This window comes from Artemia franciscana, unplaced genomic scaffold (genome assembly GCF_032884065.1).
Source record: "Artemia franciscana unplaced genomic scaffold, ASM3288406v1 PGA_scaffold_55, whole genome shotgun sequence".
In the NCBI taxonomy this organism is placed as follows: Eukaryota; Metazoa; Arthropoda; class Branchiopoda; order Anostraca; family Artemiidae; genus Artemia; species Artemia franciscana.
In genome coordinates this window covers 662,740-682,990 of record NW_027062695.1, presented here as the reverse complement: position 1 = coordinate 682,990, position 20,251 = coordinate 662,740, and the positions used below count along the sequence as shown (strand labels likewise).

General features: G+C 33.6%; 1 protein-coding gene across 1 annotated transcript in view; it reads right to left on the bottom strand.

Annotated features, from left to right (window-relative positions):
* The window catches only part of LOC136041998 (kinesin-like protein KIF13A), a gene marked incomplete in the record, with an annotated part of 206,048 nt that overhangs the window by 43,894 nt on the left and 141,903 nt on the right, over window positions 1–20,251 (bottom strand). The window contains 3 exon segments of the mRNA XM_065726827.1: window positions 5,993–6,235; window positions 9,534–9,645; window positions 17,371–17,587. Coding sequence (XP_065582899.1) covers window positions 5,993–6,235; window positions 9,534–9,645; window positions 17,371–17,587 — 572 coding nt within the window.

Below are 20,251 nucleotides of genomic sequence, written 5' to 3'. Positions count from 1 at the left end.
ACTCCCCCCCAAATGTCAACAGATCTGGATGGGATTTGAAATAAGAGCTCTGATACATGAGTTCCTTTTAAATATCAAATTTCATTAAGACCCGGTTACCTGTTCTTAAGTTAAAAATACATCAATTTTTCTAATTTTTCCTCCCCCAAATGAAAAAATCCGTCCCAATTATGTCAATTATGTATCTATAACTTGTACTTGTTTCATCCCGATCTCTCCACTCTAAGCGTTTTCTAAGATTTCTCGTTTCCAAGATTTCTGCTTCCCCCCTCCAGCCCCATATGTCACCGGATCCGATTCGAATTGAAAACGGAACATCTGAGATATAAGATCTTTCTATATATCAAGTTTCATTAAGATCCGATCGCCCATTGGTAAGATAAAGATACCTCAATTCTCCCGTTTTCAAAGATTTCCAGTTTCCCCTCCAATTCCCCCCAATGTCACCAGATCTGGTCGGGATTTAAACTAAGAATTGTGAGTCACAAATTCGCTCTAAATTTTAAATTTCATTGTGATCAGATCTCAAAATCCGACCACCCAATCGTAAGTTACAAATACCTCATTTTTTTCTAATTTTTCCGATTTACCCCCCCCCCCCAGCTCCCCCAAAGAGAGAGGATCCATTAAGGTTATGTCAGTCACGTATCTTGGACTTGTGCTTATTCTTCTCATCAAGTTTTATCCTTGTCTCTCCGCTCTAAGTCATTTCCAGGATTTCCGAACTCCCCCCCCAACTCCCCCAATGACACTGGATCCGATCAGGATTTAAAATAAGAAATCTGAATTTTGAGGTCCATCTAAATATAAATTTCATTAAGATCCGATCACTCCTTCGTAACTTAAAAATACCTCATTTTTTCTAATTTTTCAGAATTAACCCTCCGCCCCAACTCCCCCAAAGTAATCGGATCCGTTCCGTTTATTTCAGTCACGTATTTAGGACTTTTGCTTATTTTTCCCACCAAGTTTCGTCCTGATCCCTCCACTCTAAGCGTTTTCCTATATTTTAGGTTTCCCCCTCCCATTCCCCCAAATGTCACCAGATCCGGTCGGGATTTAAAATAAGAGCTCCGAGACACGATATCCTTTCAATCTTCAAATTTTATTAAGATCCGATCACCCGTTCGTAAGTTAGAAAATACCATATTTTTCTATTTTTTCCGAATTAACCGTCCCCCAAGCCCCCCCCCCCAGACAGTCGAATGGGGGAAAAGGCAATTTCTAATTTCATCTGGTCTGGTGCCTGATACGCCTGCCAAATTTCATCGTCCTAGCTTATCTTGAAGTGCCTAAACTAGCAAAACCGGGACCGACCGACAGACAGACAGACCGATAGACCAACAGACTGACAGAATTTGCGATCGCTATATGTCCCTTGGTAGACACCAAGTGGCATAAAAACAATACGAAAAATGAGAAGAAAAAAAGAAAAGAAAAAGAAAAAAAAATAATAGAAAAAGATGAAAAAGGACAAGAAAAGAAAGGAAAAAAATATTCCATTACCTTGCATTTTGATCAATTCGAAATTACAATTCACGAAAGACATAAAATACAAACAGAAAGAAACTAAAACCACTTGACCAGGTATTGCCTAAAACAAAACCAACATCTTCGCTCCACTTGAGATCCACTCAACTATCAAAACCGTAAATATTTAGACAAAATAGCTGTAACTGCCGCCGGAATTCACACAAATTATCCATGTTTCTCAAAATTATAGGTAAACAATTCCATGCACGGGGTCTTAGATGCCGAATAAAAAATTGAGGTCTACGGTAAATAGCAAGCGGACGACGAATTATATTAGACTGTCTCGTAAAATGTGTATGAATATCATTTCCTAAGTATAACATACTTTTAAAACATATTAGTAAACAATTTTAAAAATATTTATAGATGACCAGACTTGGAAAAAAAGTAATAAGTCCTGTTAAAGGCAAGAATTTGCAATTTATATACCTCTTTTGTACCGAGTCTTTAAAACCTACACCACATCACACTCGAAGCGCTTTATTCTGCAAAACTCGAATTTGATGGAGATGAGAAGAAAAAGCACCACCCCAAAGAAACAGTAATATAGCAGATAAGGATGAATTAAGGAATAATACGGTGTTCTCATAACGTCTCTTGGTAAAATATACTTCAACTTTCTTAAAATGCCAACATTCCTAGCGACTTTAAGACTAATATAATCTATACAATCTCTGAAACTAAGACAATCATCAATTAAAACTCCTAGATATTTTGTACAATTTGTTCTTAAAATACTCATATCAGGAAAATTTCGTATATCTATCCAAGGGTAGTAATTTGAGCTCCTACCATACAATGAAAAGCAAGGTTTACTATAATTCAAATTAAACTTATTAAGCTTCGTCCTCTTTTAAATAGACTCCAGACAAGAACTAGTACAACTCAACAGCTGAATTCCTGTTTGTGCAGTCACAGTTAAATGTCATCCGCGAGTGTCATCCGCAAAGCTGGGGACAATTACTTTCTTCCAGTAGCATCCAAAGTCAAGATAAAACGAAATTATATTAAAAGTTCTGCATAAATCATTTGTAAAAACTAGAAATAACAGGGGACCCAGAACAGATCCTTGAGGAACTCCAAATTTAACATTACTGACTTAACAAACGATATCCCCTAATTGTACGTATTGAGTTCTTTCTTTTAAAAACAAGGACAGTAATTCAAGCAATGGTTCTCTAAAACCACAATTTTCTAATTTGGCAACAAGTATAAAATGGTCAAAGCATTCAAAAGCTTTTACAATATCAAGAAAGACAAAAGTAACTTTCACACCATTATCCAACGCATCACTCACAAAAGTTGTCAAAAATAAAACTGCGTGCTCTGTAGGTAAGCCCCTCAGAAAACCAAATTAATTTGGATTAAAAAAAATGACTTACTCTCCAAAAATTCAACCATTCTTTTAACTATTAATTTCTCAAACAATCTGGATACTACTGGTAATAAAGAAATAGGCCTATAATTTCCTAGTACATTTAAATCTCCACCTTTAAATAGAAGAATAACTTTTGCAATTTTAAAACTACTTGGCAACACTCCATTTCTTAAACATTCATTAAATAAACACACTAAATGACCAGAAAAAAACAGGGTAAATATACTTTAAAGTTTTAACCGTTACAAAATCAGAGCCTAAAGCTCCATTTTTCATACTTTTACAATGTTTCAGAAAGCTCAGAAGCATTGGTTGGCTTCAAATATGCTGAAACATCACTTGCATTCAATAAATATTCTTTTAAACTACTTCATGCTCAGAAATAACTATACTTTGAACCAAAATCCTTCCCCACATTAGTAAAACGACGGCAAACTCTATCAGCAATAGTATTATCATTATGTATACCGTCCTGAAATATGCCATCATAATTAGGACTTATGATTGATTTCATAATTTGCCTTGTTTTTCTGAGGTTACCTTCCCAACATTTAAATTGATTACGACAGTAATCAGCTTTGGCTTTACGAAGTAGAGTATTTGACTGGTTACTATAAATCTTACAGTCTGTTTTATGACTTACACTATTGCTAGCCGCACATATTTTGAAGAAATACCTTCTTCTAATAGTAGCCTTTAAAAGAGCTCCAGTGATCCATGCGTTTCTTTTGGGTTTTTCTACGAAGAGTTACACTTTTACAAGTACTACAATCAACCAATAAACTATTAAACTATTTAGAAATTTAAAACTATATTTATCTAACATTCCTTTATATAGAGTTAGCATATTATTATCAATGATCACTTTTTTATATATATTTGGTGAATTTGTGTTAGGTCTAGTACCACTACTTAAAAATTTTAACGCTTGTTAATATCCCAAAATGGTCAGATATTTCATTTAATACCACATTTTCATTATGGTAACTGACATTAGCAAAATATTATTAATCAACGATACTGAATTCACAGTGATCCTTATTGGGACTGTAATCGTCGACTTCAACTTATAGATCTACATAATATTTAAAAACTGGCTAACCTCTGGGTTAATAAACAATTTCATTGGATCAAGATCCAAATCTCCGCACACAATTATAGGTAACTTTCTACTCCTAAGCATGTTTATCTCCTATTTTAGTAACATAAAAAAAACATTAATATTACTCGACGGACGTCTAATAGCAACAACCAAATAAAACACCAATATCAATGGTTATTCTACGAAACCGTTCACAAATAATTATCAGGTCTCAATCAATTTTTTTTCTTTCTGTCTGGCCTTGGCTGTCGATTTGGATGTATGAGAAATTTTCACGTAATAAGCAACACATTTTCGTATTGCTGAGCAAAAGAACCTCGCCAATATTCTGTCACCCATCTAGTCTCTTCCAGTGTCTCCACTCATAACTCCATCCTGCCCCAGTCCTGCCTTATATCACGGCACATCCTAGAAATAACCCACTGCAACATGAATCCCTGCATTACAAAGGTCCTTGTCCGGTTCACATTCTTACGGTGAATAGGCCACCTTCAGCTCAAAACTCACTTTGTCCTTCTTAAAACCCAAGGGAAAGGTTTTATCCATCTGTTGCAATACATAACAGTTTGAATAGGGATAAATGCTTTTATTAGACCGTGAAAAAACAGCAACAAATATACTAGATATTTCAATCACATGCACACTGATCGTTCTCAGCATAAATAGTAAAATAAAATAATTAAGACCAATTATGTGTATACTACCCTGATTGTCCGAAATCTGGTTAAGGTCGACATTCACCGGTGAATGCTCGAAATTCCTTTTTCTCTGCTTGGGTTCAATTAGCTTTGTGAGTCAGCTTTTTCAGTCTTATGCAAGCTATGATGGTAAAATTTATGTTAGATTGTGTTAGTTTAGGTTAGACTAAATTAGATTAGGTTAAATTTGATTTTAAATATCAAAATGGGTTAAAAACCTAACTTAAGCTAACCGAACCTGTCATCATCAAAACTTGCATTAAATTGAAAAAGTTGACTGGCAACACTGACTAAACGCAAGGAGAAAAAAGGGTATTTCGGAAATTCACCGGTGAATGTCGACATTCAGCAATTTTCGGACATCCACGGTAACGTATATACAAAATAAAATAATTACATATTGTTTATGGTTCTTATGTTTTTTTCAACGCAATACCAAAAGCAATTTTTCTTGACCTCTTAGGTTCCGGTTCGTTGGCTTTATTTGAACTAAAAGGTGGGCAGAGGTCAAAGTATGTTGCAAGTGACAAAAGTTTATTTGAATTAAATACATCTGGATTAATATTTTTGGAGATTTCTAAAGCTTCCGAAAATATCTTCCCTGCCCTCTGTTTCTACCTCTACTCTGATTTTTTAATTTTTATGGAAAAGGACTAATGAGGAAACACTCCTTCTGTCTTCACTACATCTACCATCCTTACTAACAATGGTATTAAGGTGAGTGAATCCTGCTCAGCGAATTTTTCGTAAAACAGGCATCATCTCTACCTCTTCATTTATTCCTAATTCCTAATTTAAGCACTCCATTTCCCTTAATATCAATTTCACACCTATTCTCACACCGTGAGCACTCAAAAATTCCAAATATTTATTCCGTTATTGCAAAACAATTTCAGTTTGCGTTCTTCGATTCGAGTCTGTCTACTACCATACAGCAGTAACTAATTAACATCGTTAACACGTTACCAATTCACCCAGAACAACCAAATCGTTGGCGAAATGTAATTTTAGGAGAAATATACCTCTGGTTATTACCATGTTGTTCCGTACGTTCCTTCAGATGAAGGTCGGTTGAAATAGACCACATAAACGTAAATAAAACTCGCGCCAACCTTAACTGCATCAATATTATTCATGTACTCTACCACTAATCTCTTTAACGTGCTTATATTGTTTACCATACAAGGGTAGGACCATCCCCAAAGCGTTTATGTCAGGTGAATCAAATAACGTAAATGAGGAGCAACCAAAGGAAGAAACTGAAAATTAGCACAAACTGACCTAACGCTTATACTGCCAATTGATATATTTGTTATGGCTTCACAGACCAAAGGCAGAGTACCAGAATCTGTAACGGGCTGAACACGCACGGCTATCCGCCTCTGTTGACCCTGTCTCAGCTGAATAATACCTCCTGTGAATACATCATTTCTTGGCTGTACCTCAACGGGTATATATTCACCGGTATCACCAAGCTCGTGAATTTCAGCCCAAAGCTCAACCCGACGAGATACTTCTCTCCATCTAAAATTCAGGAAGTAAAGTTAATACAATTATAAAATAAAACAATTAATAGATGAATGCAATTTCCTCTACGAAACAAAATAGAAACAGATTATGAGAATAAATAGAAGATATTAAATAAAAATGAAAAGAAGATTTTTGTTGTTGTCCTTAACTATATCATAAACAAGACAAGATTTTAATGCAGACGAGCAAATTTTTACCTGATCTATGTGCCTCTTTGAGAGGGAATACAAACATTGGGGAAGAGTTTGATAGATTGAAGGGTAAGGAGGAAGACAAGGTTTCGGTGACCCGAATCTCCTTTCGTCTTTCATTGCAAAATGTTTCAATATAATTCACAATTTCATGCATACCACGCCAAAAATTCGAAAATAAGAGATATATAAAGGAATTTAAAGATTTAAATTCCTAAACAAAATAAGATTTAAAGGAAATGGGAACTTCCTGGGAGGGTGTAAAGAGGGAGGCCTTGAATAGATTAGGTTGGAGGAGAAGCGTCCTTAGCTGTGTCGGCCTCAGGCGGCTTGGTGCTGCGGTGAGTTATTAGTATTAGTAGTAGTAGTAGAATACCAAGGATATTTTAATAAAACCTGCAACTGAAACCGTTAATAAAAGATTATTTATGACTATATCTGCACATATATAATGGAGAATCTGTCTGTGCTTTAGTCAGTTATTAGTTCGTTTAATTTGAAGCTAAACTGCTCAAGCAAGAAACAAGAAATGTTTGGAAAATCATAAGGATAGAAATCGACAGTGAAAATTCCAAATAAAATGGATATGTGACATCATGATAATAAGCACGCGATGACTGAAAAGGCGAGCACTACCTGAGCGAAGCAAGTGAGGAAACACCCCTTCCGGTCATATTTGCAAGGACCAAAACCATCACATAAGTCCTCTAAAGGTCAGGATATAATTATTAATCTACTAAAAACGATTTTTATTCCAAGTAATGTGTTATTTATTTGTCCTAGTGCCAAAAACAACACACAAAAAAGTAAAGTCACAAGGCTAGTCGAAATTTACAAAATAAAAATGGTGTTACGAATCCCCCTCCCTCCCAAATCGTCTAAACGGCATGAGTGTCATCTAAGCTATACACAAATAGTAGGCCTATGTATTTTTAATAGTGTGGTTATTTGTCAAAACTTACATAAAAATAGGAACATTAGTAATCAATCAATCATTATTAATCAAGATTACTGGAAAGAATAAATGAAAGTTGACTGACAGTTGAAAATGTAACAATACTAGTTTCTGGAAGTCTGAACATTTTTTTTAAATTTTAAAAGTTTTAACCATAAAAGAAAAAATAATCAAAACATACTTTATTTCTGTAAACTGAAAACGACACCCTAGCCTTTAGAAGGCTTAGGGAGTGCTAGACCTACTCTCTTTGTAGTAATTTCTGTTCGTTTTAAATTGTATTGTTTGTTGGAGCATCTTTAATCTTTATGTTCGATGTAGATATTAATTTAAATTTCTATCCAACTTGGGTTTCATCTATCCATCGATAGCAACTTCTGTTTGCTTTCAATTTGAAATATTACATGATATTATTTCTACTCATCTTAGGTTTTAATATGGCTTTTTACTAATATTGAAAAACTTTTTTTAACATAAACATCTTTTTTAAATGAAGTTATATCATTGGTTAATGTTAGGCATGTTAGTAAAGTCTATTTATGCTTATCTGCTTAAGAATAAATATTATAGATTGTAACTTCAATTTTGAACACAATTTGAACGTTAATTCACAATTTTCGATGAGCAGCAGTTTTGTGTAATGAATTTTTAATAACAATTTCGCTACAGAAATTTGGGTAGATGAAGAGGAGGATTACTATTCACGTGAGATTATAAATCGGCGTAATTTTGGGTTGTCTATAGGGGTGAAGCCATTTTGATCACTCATCTGTAGACAACTTTTAATATACATGCATCTTAATCAATCATTTTATTAAAAGAATCTTTTTATGTCATATTTATATATCAATTCTGTTGGACTTATTGATAGAGTGAAACTGTGGAATGGGCTACCTGAGACCCACCTTACTAGCAGATCCATATAGTTGACATTTTTAATATTTTCTCCCCTTAGTATGCATGCCCAGCAATTTCTAATCAGATTGGAAACAAAATAAATTGGGCTTATTTTGAGGCGTCAACAATGAATACAACAACTTTTTTCTATTGCTTTTGTCTTCATTGCTCTCTCCTTGTCTCTGTCTAATTGCCCAATTAAGCACAAGCCTAAACATAAATCTAAGCCAATCTGTGAAAACAATTTGTTAGTCCAGTTTCGGGTGTCACACGTCAACATAGCCTTTCAAGAGACAAAAAAAAAGAAAAAGAAAAAAAGGTCATTTTCTGGATTCGAAAACCGTAACAACTAACAGCGGTTTCAAACTTGTTTTCCGCATAGGAGTCCACCTGACCAAGGAAATCATGGTTATCATTTTAAGTCGATTGGAGAGCTGAAACTTAGTCTTGTTCTTGTGTGTCTAGTTTTCTAGTCTTTTGGTCGTGAATGACCAAAAACATTTAAAGTCAAGGATTCGGGCTGAACAAAAGTATTACGAGTCCTAGCTGAAAAAAAAAAATTCTGAGCCCACTTTCGGGGGGAAACAATTTTTTTTCAAGTTTTTTCTGTGCATAAGGATTCTCTGGACCCGATAGTTTACAAACATATCTATCAAGCTTCTATAAAATGTTGTCTATCCTTTTACGGACGAGTCAAATTTAGAAACCAAATTTTATTGCACTATTACCCCTTTCCCTGAACAAACCATTTGAATTTGCTTTGCCGAATGGTCCCTGAAAATTTCATCTCTATCCACCGAGTCATCCTCGAGACATTAAATATACGCAATATTGATAGCCTGGGCGAATAAAATGTCTTTTCGAATTACTGCACTACTTTACTGTGAATTGATTCAGATTTACTCCCAGCAATTCAAAACTTGGGTCAATGGTGTCAAACTTCCAGGCGTATCGGGGACGTACACTTTCTGACCGCTGCTTCCCTTTCCTCTGAAGTCCCCTTTTTTGGTAAATCTTTTACTTTGGAGTATTCTTTACATATGAAAACAATCAAAGTCTATCTTTATTACCTTTTCAGCCGTTTGTCTTTTGGAGTTAATTACTTTGGCAAACGAACGGGTAAAAGACACCTTTAAACAGATATATGACAAAATATATACACTGTATATAGCATTACCTAAGCTCGAATATAATAAACACTTAGTTCAAACAAAAAAGCAAAATTACCATGTAAAGACTATAGTATTACCTGTCAGCAAGAGACCTCGCTTTAGCGATCTGGTTTTCTACTCCCCACATTTCAGAGCCTGCGGTAAAACCGGAACTTCGATGTCCCCAAACTTCAAAAGACAGGGCACCCTCTGCAAAAAAATCTATACTTATACACACAACTTGTGAGCTTACTAGTCGTTAGTGTTCATTCCACCTACCAAAGAATACAAAATCAGAGAATGAAGAGGCTTAAACTTTTTGGGTGGAGGGAGGGGGGAGATTAACAGCCAGAACTGATTGTGTCACATTCCCCACTTTTTCAAAAGGAAATCTGTGCTTCAACTTTTGTACTTTTTAACTGAACTTCTTTAATTGAGTGAAAAGTGGAAAAATTTATGCAGAGATGCAGCCTGTCTCATTACAGATGCAATCTGCAAATTACGTCTGCTTTCTACAGATCCATGGTGACTTTGGAATAATTAAATCAACCATTAAGACATTAACCACAAAAACAAAATACCTAAAAGCTGGGCCAAATGCCATCTGCATATGAAAAAACAGTGAAGCAAGTTCCCAGAATCTTTTTTCTTTTTTTTCAAGGTTAGGTTTTCAAATGCTTCTTTTTGACTGCTAATTTCTAAATTCTATGATATTCTGAAAACACTTGCAAAAAAAAAAAACGGATACGCCTTCAGTGCGATATAAAAACACTGTTTTCACGAAAGCTGCCTCTAAGGTATTTAAATATTGAAACAAAGTTTTAGGGTTTAAAACATTATCCATGGAAATCTCCCAATGTCCAAGTAAAAAGAAAGCGCTCAAATTTCATTTTAATTTTCTTTTGAATCTCGAATTTTGGTAGAATCTCTCTAGCCTACAACATAAAAATTTTACGAAGCTTGACATATAGTAAAAAATCTAATTAAAAAACAATAAGGTTTACCTGGTACTTCACGACAAAACTAAAGATACTTTTTAGATAAGCCAAAGGAAGACTAAAAATCTCATACAAAAATAATAAGAATTTAAGAAATTTGGAAAAAATTCTTATAATTTGTACTTTCGCTTTTTATTAACTGATGGAACAAAATTGTGTAAAATTGGTTCGATCAACGTCGTTATCAGAGAGTATATGAAATCTCAAGTGTCCAGCGCGTGTCTTAATATGAAGAAATAGAAGAAAAAACTGGACGCAGAACCACTGGAAAAACAGGCTTTGCTATGTGAAATGAACAAATGTAAGATTTTACAATCGATAAAAAAGTTGCGTTAAAAAAAATAGGAGCAGAGGCTGGTTTAGTACAATAAAAGTGTTTTTACTTTACTTTATTTCGGTATGTCCAAACTATTCAGTTTATTTCAGTATATTAGCATATCCAAATATAATTTCCCCGACTTACCACAAGACTTGAGATTCAGGATCTTTTTTAAAACACAGAATCAAGTAAATGTTTTATAATCAATATAAAAAGCTGTATTGGAAGATCAACAAACTGAGGGTGGTTTAGTATCATGAATGTGTTTTTATTTTACTTTGTTTCGGTATGTCCAAACTACTCAGTTTGTCTATTCAGCTTGTCTACTCAGTTTATAAGTTTGTTTCAGTATATTAGTATATAAAAATACAATTTCCCAGATTTGCCACAAGACTTGGAATTCAGGATCTTTTATAAAACACAGAATCAAGTAAATGTTTTATAACCGACATGAAAAGTTGTATTGGAAAATCAACAAGCAGAGGCTAGCTTAGTACCATAAAAGTGTTTTTATTTTACTCAGTTTCGGTACGTCCAAACTATTCAGTTTGTCTATTCAGTTTATAAGTTAGTTTCAGTATATTAGTATATAAAAATACGATTTTCCAGATTTGCCACAAGACTTGAAATTCAGGATCTTTTATAAAACACAGAATCAAGTAAATGTTTTAAAACCAATGTAAAAATTTGTATTGGAAAATCAACAAGCAGAGGCTAGCTTAGTACCATAAAAGTGTTTTTATTTTACTTTGTTTCGGTATGTCCAAACTATTCAGTTTGTCTATTCAGTTTATAAGTTTGTTTCAGTATATTAGTATATAAAAATACAATTTCCCAGATTTGCCACAAGACTTGAAAATCGGGATCTTTTATAAAACACAGAATCAAGTAAATGTTTTAAAACCGATGTAAAAAGTTGTGTTGGAAAATCAACAAGCAGAGGCTAGCTTAGTACCATGAAAGTGTTTTTATTTTACTTTGTTTCGGTATGTCCAAACTATTCAGTTTGTCTTTTCAGTTTATAAGTTTGTTTCAGTATATTAGTATATAAAAATACAATTTCCCGGATTTGCCATAAGACTTGAAATTCAGGATCTCTTATGAAACAAAGAATCAAGTAAATGTTTTATAACCGATATAAAAAGTTGTATTGGAAAATCAACAAGCATAGGCTAGTTCAGTACCACGAAAGTGTTTTTATTTTATTTTGTTTCGGTATGTCCAATCTATTCAGTTTATAAGTTTGTTTCAGTATATCTATATACATAAATATAAGTTGTTTATCTGTGGGTCTGTCGAGAGACGTCATGTCATCATGTCATGTCGTCATAAAGGTATTTAAGAAATTCGTTCAAAGACAAATTTTTAATTGTAAGAAGATCGTGGACGGAAAAGTGTTTAATTGTAAAATGACTGAAGAACCTACAATGGCAACAGCCGAAGAAGCTGCTCAAAGAGTCTATGCCAAAAACTTTCTGCTGATAGAGAAAGTAAGAAAAGAAAGCGTGCCGAGGAATCACAAGAACAGCAAGAAAACCGGCTTGCGGCTGATAGAGAAAGTAAGAACAGAAAGCGTGCCGAGGAATCACAAGAACAACATGAAAACAGGCTTGCGGCTTCAAGAGATAATGCCAGATTGGGAATGTGCAATTTCCGTCAATGAAGGCGTGTCGAGGAACTATCAGAGCAACGCGAAACCAGACTTGCTGCTAAAAGAGAAAGTGAAAAAAGAAGGCGTGCCGAGGAATCACAAGAGCAACGTGAAAACAGGCTTGCGGCTTCAAGAAATAATGCCAAAAGAAAGCGTGCCGAGGAATCACAAGAGCAACGTGAAAATTATCACATGGCATTCAGGTACAGCCCAGTCGATGATTATACTAGATGTGTTCAAATCGGGACTATGTCTAAAATTTGTCCCTACTGCAAGGCCTTGAAATTTAATGGTGAAACAATGGGAATGTGTTGCGTCTCAGGAAAAGTTAAACTTCCTCAACTGGCTGCACCCCCAGAGCCATTGAAGACTTTGGTTACTGGAACTACGTCAGAATCTAAGCGTTTTTTATCAAAAATCAGAAAATATAACTCATGTTTCCAAATGACGTCGTTTGATGCATTAATACAAAAGAAGAAGAAAAAACTAAAAAAGGTAAAAACTACAAAAAAAAATAAAAAAAGGTAAAAAACTAAAAACTAAAAAAGAAAAAAACTAAAAAAAAAACTAAAAAAAGGTAAAAACTGCAAAAAAACTAAAAAGAAAAAAACTAAAACTAATAAAAAAAATAAAAAACTGAAAACTGAAAAAGAAATTAAAGTAAAAAAAGGAAAAAAACTGAAAAGTAAAGGAGAAAAAGAAAACTAAAGACCGGGACACAGGGAATATAAATGACGACCGGGACACTCAAAGAGAAATCACAAACTGGGACACTGGGACACAGATAACGACCGGGAGATATAAATGACGACCGGGACACTCAAAGATAAATTACAGACCGGGACACCGGGACACAGGGAATATAAATGACGACCCGGACGCTCAAAGAGAAATTACAGACTGGGACACTGTGACACAAATTACGACGGATACTGGGAATATAAATGACAACCGGGACACAGGGACACAACTACAAGGGGGATGCCGGGGGCACAGGGGGATATATAAATGACGACGGGGACACAGGGAATGTTCGATTGGCAATCACCATCAACAAAGCTCAAGGGCAATCATTAAAATAATCAGGTATAGATCTGAATACGGATTGTTTTTCCCATGGACAATTTTATGTTGCATGTTCAAGAGTCGGTAAACCTGACAATCTTTTTATATGCACACAATGGGACATCGAAGAATGTTGTATATTCACAAGTTTTACGTAGTTAAAAACATATATATATATATATATATATATATATATATATATATATATATATATATATATATATATATATATATATATATATATATATATATATATATATATATATATATATATATACATATATATATATATACATATATATATATATGTATATATACATATATATATATGTATATATACATATATACATATATATATATATATATATATATATATATATATATATATATATATATATATACTAGCTGTTGGGGTGGCGCGAAAGTGGCGCTTCGCGCCACCCCAACACCTAGTTGGTGGGGGCGCTTCGCGCCCCCCCCAAGCCCCCCCGCGCGCGTAAGTCGTTACGCGCCATATTAGTTACGCGCCATTGTAGTTGTGTCCCTATGTCCCACCTGTGAATATAGATAGATATAGATATATACATATATATATATATATATATATATATATATATATATATATATATATATATATATATATATATATATATATATATATATATATATATATATATATATATATATATATATATATATATATATATATATGTTTTTAACTACGTAAAACTTGCGAATATACAACATTCTTTGCTGTCCCATTGTCTGTGCATATAAATAGATTTTCAGGTTTACCGACTCTTGAACATGCAACATATCCATGGGAAAACAATCCGTATTCAGATCTATACCTCATGATTCTAATGATTGCCCTTGAGCTTTGTTGATGGTGATTGCTAATCGACCATTCCCTGAGTCGCCATTGTCATTTATATATCCCCCTGTGCACCCCGGCGTCCCCTTTGTAGTTATGTCCCTGTGTCCCGGTCGTCATTTATATTCCCTGTGTCCCGGTCGTCATTTGTGTCCCGGTGTTCCAGTCTGTGATTTCTCTTTGAGTGTCCCGGGCGTCATTTATATTCCTTGTGTCCCGGTGTCCCGGTCGTCATTTATATCCCCCTGTGCCCCCCGGCGTCCCCATTGTAGTTGTGTCCCTGTGTCCCGGTTGTCATTTATATTCCCCGTGTCCCGGTCGTCATTTGTATCCCGGTGTCCCGGTCTGTATATACATTCGTTTTTTAGTTTTGTTTTTCTTCTTTATTTTTTTTCCTTTTTTCTTTTTTTTCTTTTTTAGTTTATTTAGATTTTTTAGTTTTTTTATTAGTTTTTAGTTTTTTTGTAGTTTTTACCATTTTTTTAGTTTTTTTTTTTTACTTATGTCCTGGTCGTCATTTATACTCCCTGTGTCCCGGTCGTCATTTGTGTCTCGGTGCTTTGTTGATTGCTAATTTATATTATATTTATATTTATATTTTTTATATTTATTAATATTTTTTTAGTTTTCTTTTTCTCTTATTTTTCAGTTTTTTCCTTTTTTTTAGTTTTTTCTTTTTTAGTTTTTAGTTTTTTTTTTGTTTTTTACCTTTTTTTAGTTTTTTTAGTTTTTTTAGTTTTTTAGCTTTTTTAGTTTTTTTTAGTTTTTTAGCTTTTTTAGTTTTTTTTCTTTTTAGTTTTTTTTGTAGTTTTTACCTTTTTTAGTTTTTTTTCTTCTTTTGTATTAGTGTGAAATAATTCAGACGTCATATGCGGACAAACACGACGTCACTCGACAGACAGACAGACAGACATAACCCACAAACAACTTATTTTTATATATATTTATTCATATTTTTTTAGTTTTCTTTTTCTCTTTTATTTTTCAGTTTTTTCCTTTTTTTTAGTTTTTTTCTTTTTTAGTTTTTAGTTTTTTTAGTTTTTTACCTTTTTTTAGTTTTTTTAGTTTTTTAGCTTTTTTAGTTTTTTTATTAGTTTTTATTTTTTTGTAGTTTTTGCCTTTTTTTATTTTTTTTCAGTTTTTTTTTTAGTTACTAGATTTTTACCTTTTTTAGTTTTTTTTAGTTTTTTAGCTTTTTTAGTTTTTTTTTTCTTTTTAGTTTTTTTTGTAGTTTTTACCTTTTTTAGTTTTTTTCTTCTTTTGTATTAGTGTGAAATAATTCAGACGTCATATGCGGACAAACACGACGTCACACCTGATCCACAGATCCACAGACAACTTATTTTTATATATATAGAAGTTTTTTTTAGTTTTTTAGCTTTTTTAGTTTTTTTTTTCTTTTTAGTTTTTTTTGTAGTTTTTACCTTTTTTAGTTTTTTTCTTCTTTTGTATTAGTGTGAAATAATTCAGACGTCATATGCGGACAAACACGACGTCACACCTGATCCACAGATCCACAGATCCACAGACAACTTATTTTTATATATATAGATATATATATATATATACCTTTTCTATATTCACAGGTGGGACACAGGGACACAACTACAATGGAGCGTAACTAATATGACACGTAACGACTTACGCGCGCTTGGGGGGGCTTGGGGGCGCGAAGCGCCCCCACCAACTAGGTGTTGGGGTGGCGCGAATTTTACATAAAAATACAGTTTCCCACATTTGCCACAAGACTTGAAATTCGAGATCTTTTACAAAACACAGAATCAAGTAAATGTTTTATAACCGATATAAAAAGTTGTATTGGAAAATCAACAAGCAGAGGGTGGTTTAGTACCATGAAAGTGTTATTTTACTTTGTTTCGGTATATCAAAACTATTCAGTTTATCTATTCAGTTTATCAGTTTGTTTCAGCATATTAGTATATTCAAATACAATTTCCCCAGATTTGCCACAAGAGTTGAAATTCAGGATCTTTTACAAAACACGCTGTATTTACAAGTTGTATTGGAAAATCAACAAGCTTAGGGTGGTTTAGTACCATGAAAGTGTTATTTTACTTTGTTTCGGTATATCCATACTATTCAGTTTGTCTATTCAGTTTATCAGTTTGTTTCAGCATATTAATATATTCAAATATAATTTCCCCACATTTGCCACAAGAGTTGAAATTCAGGATCTTTTACAAAACACGTTGTATTTACAAGTTGTATTGGAAAATCAACAAGCAGAGGGTGGTTTAGTACCATGAAAGTGTTATTTTACTTTGTTTCGGTATATCCAAACTATTCAGTTTGTCTATTCAGTTTATCAGTTTGTTTCAGAATATTAGTATATTCAAATACAATTTCCCCAGATTTGCCACAAGAGTTGAAATTCAGGATCTTTTACGAAACACGTTGTATTTACAAGATGTATTGGAAAATCAACAAGCAGAGGGTGGTTTAGTACCATTAAAGTGTTATTTTACTTTGTTTCGGTATATCCATACTATTCAGTTTATCAGTTTGTTTCAGCATATTAGTATATTCAAATACAATTTCCCCAGATTTGCCATGAGAGTTGAAATTCAGGATCTTTTACAAAACACGTTGTATTTACAAGTTGTATTGGAAAATCAACAAGCAGAGGGTGGTTTAGTACCATGAAAGTGTTATTTTACTTTGTTTCGGTATATCCAAACTATTCAGTTTGTCTATTCAGTTTATCAGTTTGTTTCAGAATATTAGTATATTCAAATACAATTTCCCCAGATTTGCCACAAGGCTTGAAATTCAGGATCTTTTACAAAACACGTTGTATTTACAAGATGTATTGGAAAATCAACAAGCAGAGGGTGGTTTAGTACCATAAAAGTGTTATTTTACTTTGTTTTGGTATATCCAAACTATTCAGTTTGTCTATTCAATTTATCAGTTTGTTTCAGCATATTAGTATATTCAAATACTAAAAGTATATTCGTATATTCAAATACTAAAAACTAAGATAGATATTTAATGGAAGGTATCTTACCTGCAGAGTGTTCAAGAAAATCTTCTGTGATCACAAGTTCAAATTCACGGGTGTGATCAAACTTGATAACATCTTTTGCTTTACGATGATAGCCCCAGTAATCCCGATTAGTTTCAATTGGAGGAACCACGATCAAAGGTGAATCCCAGAAACAGTATTGACAGAAGACAAAATGAGACAACGACGGTGGCAACCCACTTGCTTCCTTAACTGTTACCTGAACAAAATAAAAAGCAATAATTATTACTGCAAATGTTTCATACTTTTTTCCTCAAAAACGTGCTATGTTTCTTAAAATGTTACAATATTTTCGAAAAAAGAAAATGCCTGATCAAATCCACGGAGATAACAGTGTAAACCTCTTGTTTAAATGCCTTTTAAATCGGCCGATGTAACGGTTTACGTAAGTTCTCAAACATAGTCAATACCATTTTCATCGATATATGGTCTTATTTAATATTGAATAAAAAAAACGAGTTTTTTCAACTGATAGTAAGGAGCAATATTAAAACTTAAACCGAACAGAAATTATAGAGGGGGTTTGCCGTCTAGTCAACACCACACTCTTTACGCTTAAGTTCAAATTATTTTGATCGGGTGACTTTGGTAAAAAATGGGCGTGGGAGGGGGCCTAGTTGCCCTCCAATTTTTTGGTCACAGAAAAGAGCACTAGAACTTTTAATTTCCGTTTGAATGAGACCTTTCGTGGTATTCTAGGACCAATGGGTCAATACGATGACCCCCCAGAAAAAAGAACACTCTCTTCTGGCAAAAAATAAAAAATTCTATATTTGTGCAGATAGGAGTGTGAAACCTCTACAGTACAAATTTTTGACGCGCTGAATCTGGTGGTGTGATTTTCATCAAATTCCATTAAAATAAGCCACATTTTCTCAGGTTCTTAACTTTTGATGAGAATGAATAAACTTTATGAGACTTAAATATTTGAAACCAGCATAAAAATCCGATTCATTTTATGTATATATCGGTTTGGTAATGTAAGAATATATGTGCAGTGAACAGAAGGCAGCAGATATACATACAACTGAGATGAGAGTAAAAAATGGATTGACTTTAAAAGCATACACTTGGCCCCAAACTTACTGGAATGGAAGTTCTAACTTCTGGTTGTTCAAGCGGTCTAGGAAAGAAACCCTTCTCACGACTAACTTTAGTCCCACAAACCACCCTGGAAGGAGCTCTCGTTAAAATATATATATATATATATATATATATATATATATATATATATATATATATATATATATATATATATATATATATATATATATATATATATAACCAACTCTGTTAGCATGGAACCCCAGAAAAGGCTTCTCGAATATATCCCAAATATTTTACAGATCCCCCCCTATTTTAAGTTAAATTTCCCTAATTTGACTTTCCCCCTTATCAATAGACCCTCAACTTTAATTAAATTCAAAGCATTCCATACCTTTCCCAAATTATTCACTTCATACATCTATAATTATTTTTCGACTGTTAAAGCCCGATATGGTTTACAAAAAAAAAAGGAACACTAAAATGCACTAAAATTATAAAGTATTGGACTAAACACTTTTTGCGCTGTTGATAACGGCATGGTCTAAAATGTTAAGACCATGTCTTTGTTTAGTAGTATTCTAACAAACGCCTGACGGCCTGTTTAAAAGTTTAAAAATTTACTTAACTCGTAACATAACAAATTCATACTTGTTTCTCCTGACTTTGCAGAAATATTTTTAGCACTTTCAAGAACAAGAAAATTTTGTTAAATGATCTATTGCTACAATTACATACTCAAACCCTTCATCTGTTTTTGTTAATGACTCAGTTTTGTTTATACTCCACATGTGAGAAACTATTTTCTTCTGTAATCAGAATATCTATCACTACTAGGCCACGTATAGTAACTTATCCGACCACGAGTACTTCCTCGACGAGAACCTTGAAAACTTTCAACATTGAGTCCAGGACGGCCTGATCCCTTCCTTGAATGCATTAAAAGTAAATCTTTCAAGGACTACACCGTCATCAATGGCTTCTAAGGACGCCCTAAATGACCTTTCTGGTCTTGTATTCTTCTATAGAACAGATATACCGTTTCATCCTGAAATTGAACTGCACCTACATACCTACATCTGCAACCATTTTTCCTATTTTTTTTTGTCTGGGGGATATACTACAAACAATCCACGTTTTAAACTTAACAAATTTGTAATTAAAGGATCCAGACCCTCAAAAAAGGATGAAACAAACCATGGGCCAAAAGTGGTAATATTTGTAAAGCTCTTGAATCAGACCAATTAAACAACAACTTAAATTTTTGTAACTGCGAAATAAACTCAATTATTTTTCCACTTTCCGACTTTGGGAGCAGGGTTATTACTGAAAAAGGGTCGACTAAATATCCTATTACTTGGGACTGTTGAGGCTGTTCTATTGAGGGATTAATTGGGGTGGTGCCAAGCTGAATTGAAAGGTTTTTTGGGACCCATGTCTTTATCTTTTGAAAGTAATCACAAAGTTCGTCTTGATCAAAATCAGGATGATTTGAATCAAATAAAAGGGGTGGAAATATCTCATTTATCCTCCATTGTTTAAGAAAACCGAAAGCAACTTTTTTGTTATATCAAGTTTCCGACAAGTCAAGTACAGGAACTGTAACTGACATACTGGGATCAATTTTTCCAAAGCAATTGCTCTAATAGTTTAAATCTTGGCTTAAAACACCGTTCTTAATTACGAGCAGGTTAGGTATAAGGCAATAAAAGTCACCCCTAAGAATATGGGCCTAATAAATATTACTGGGTTGTTTAACCGTCTTAAATAAATTTACGAAAGGCAATTGTCCTTCTCAAATCCAATTGCAGAGTGGTTG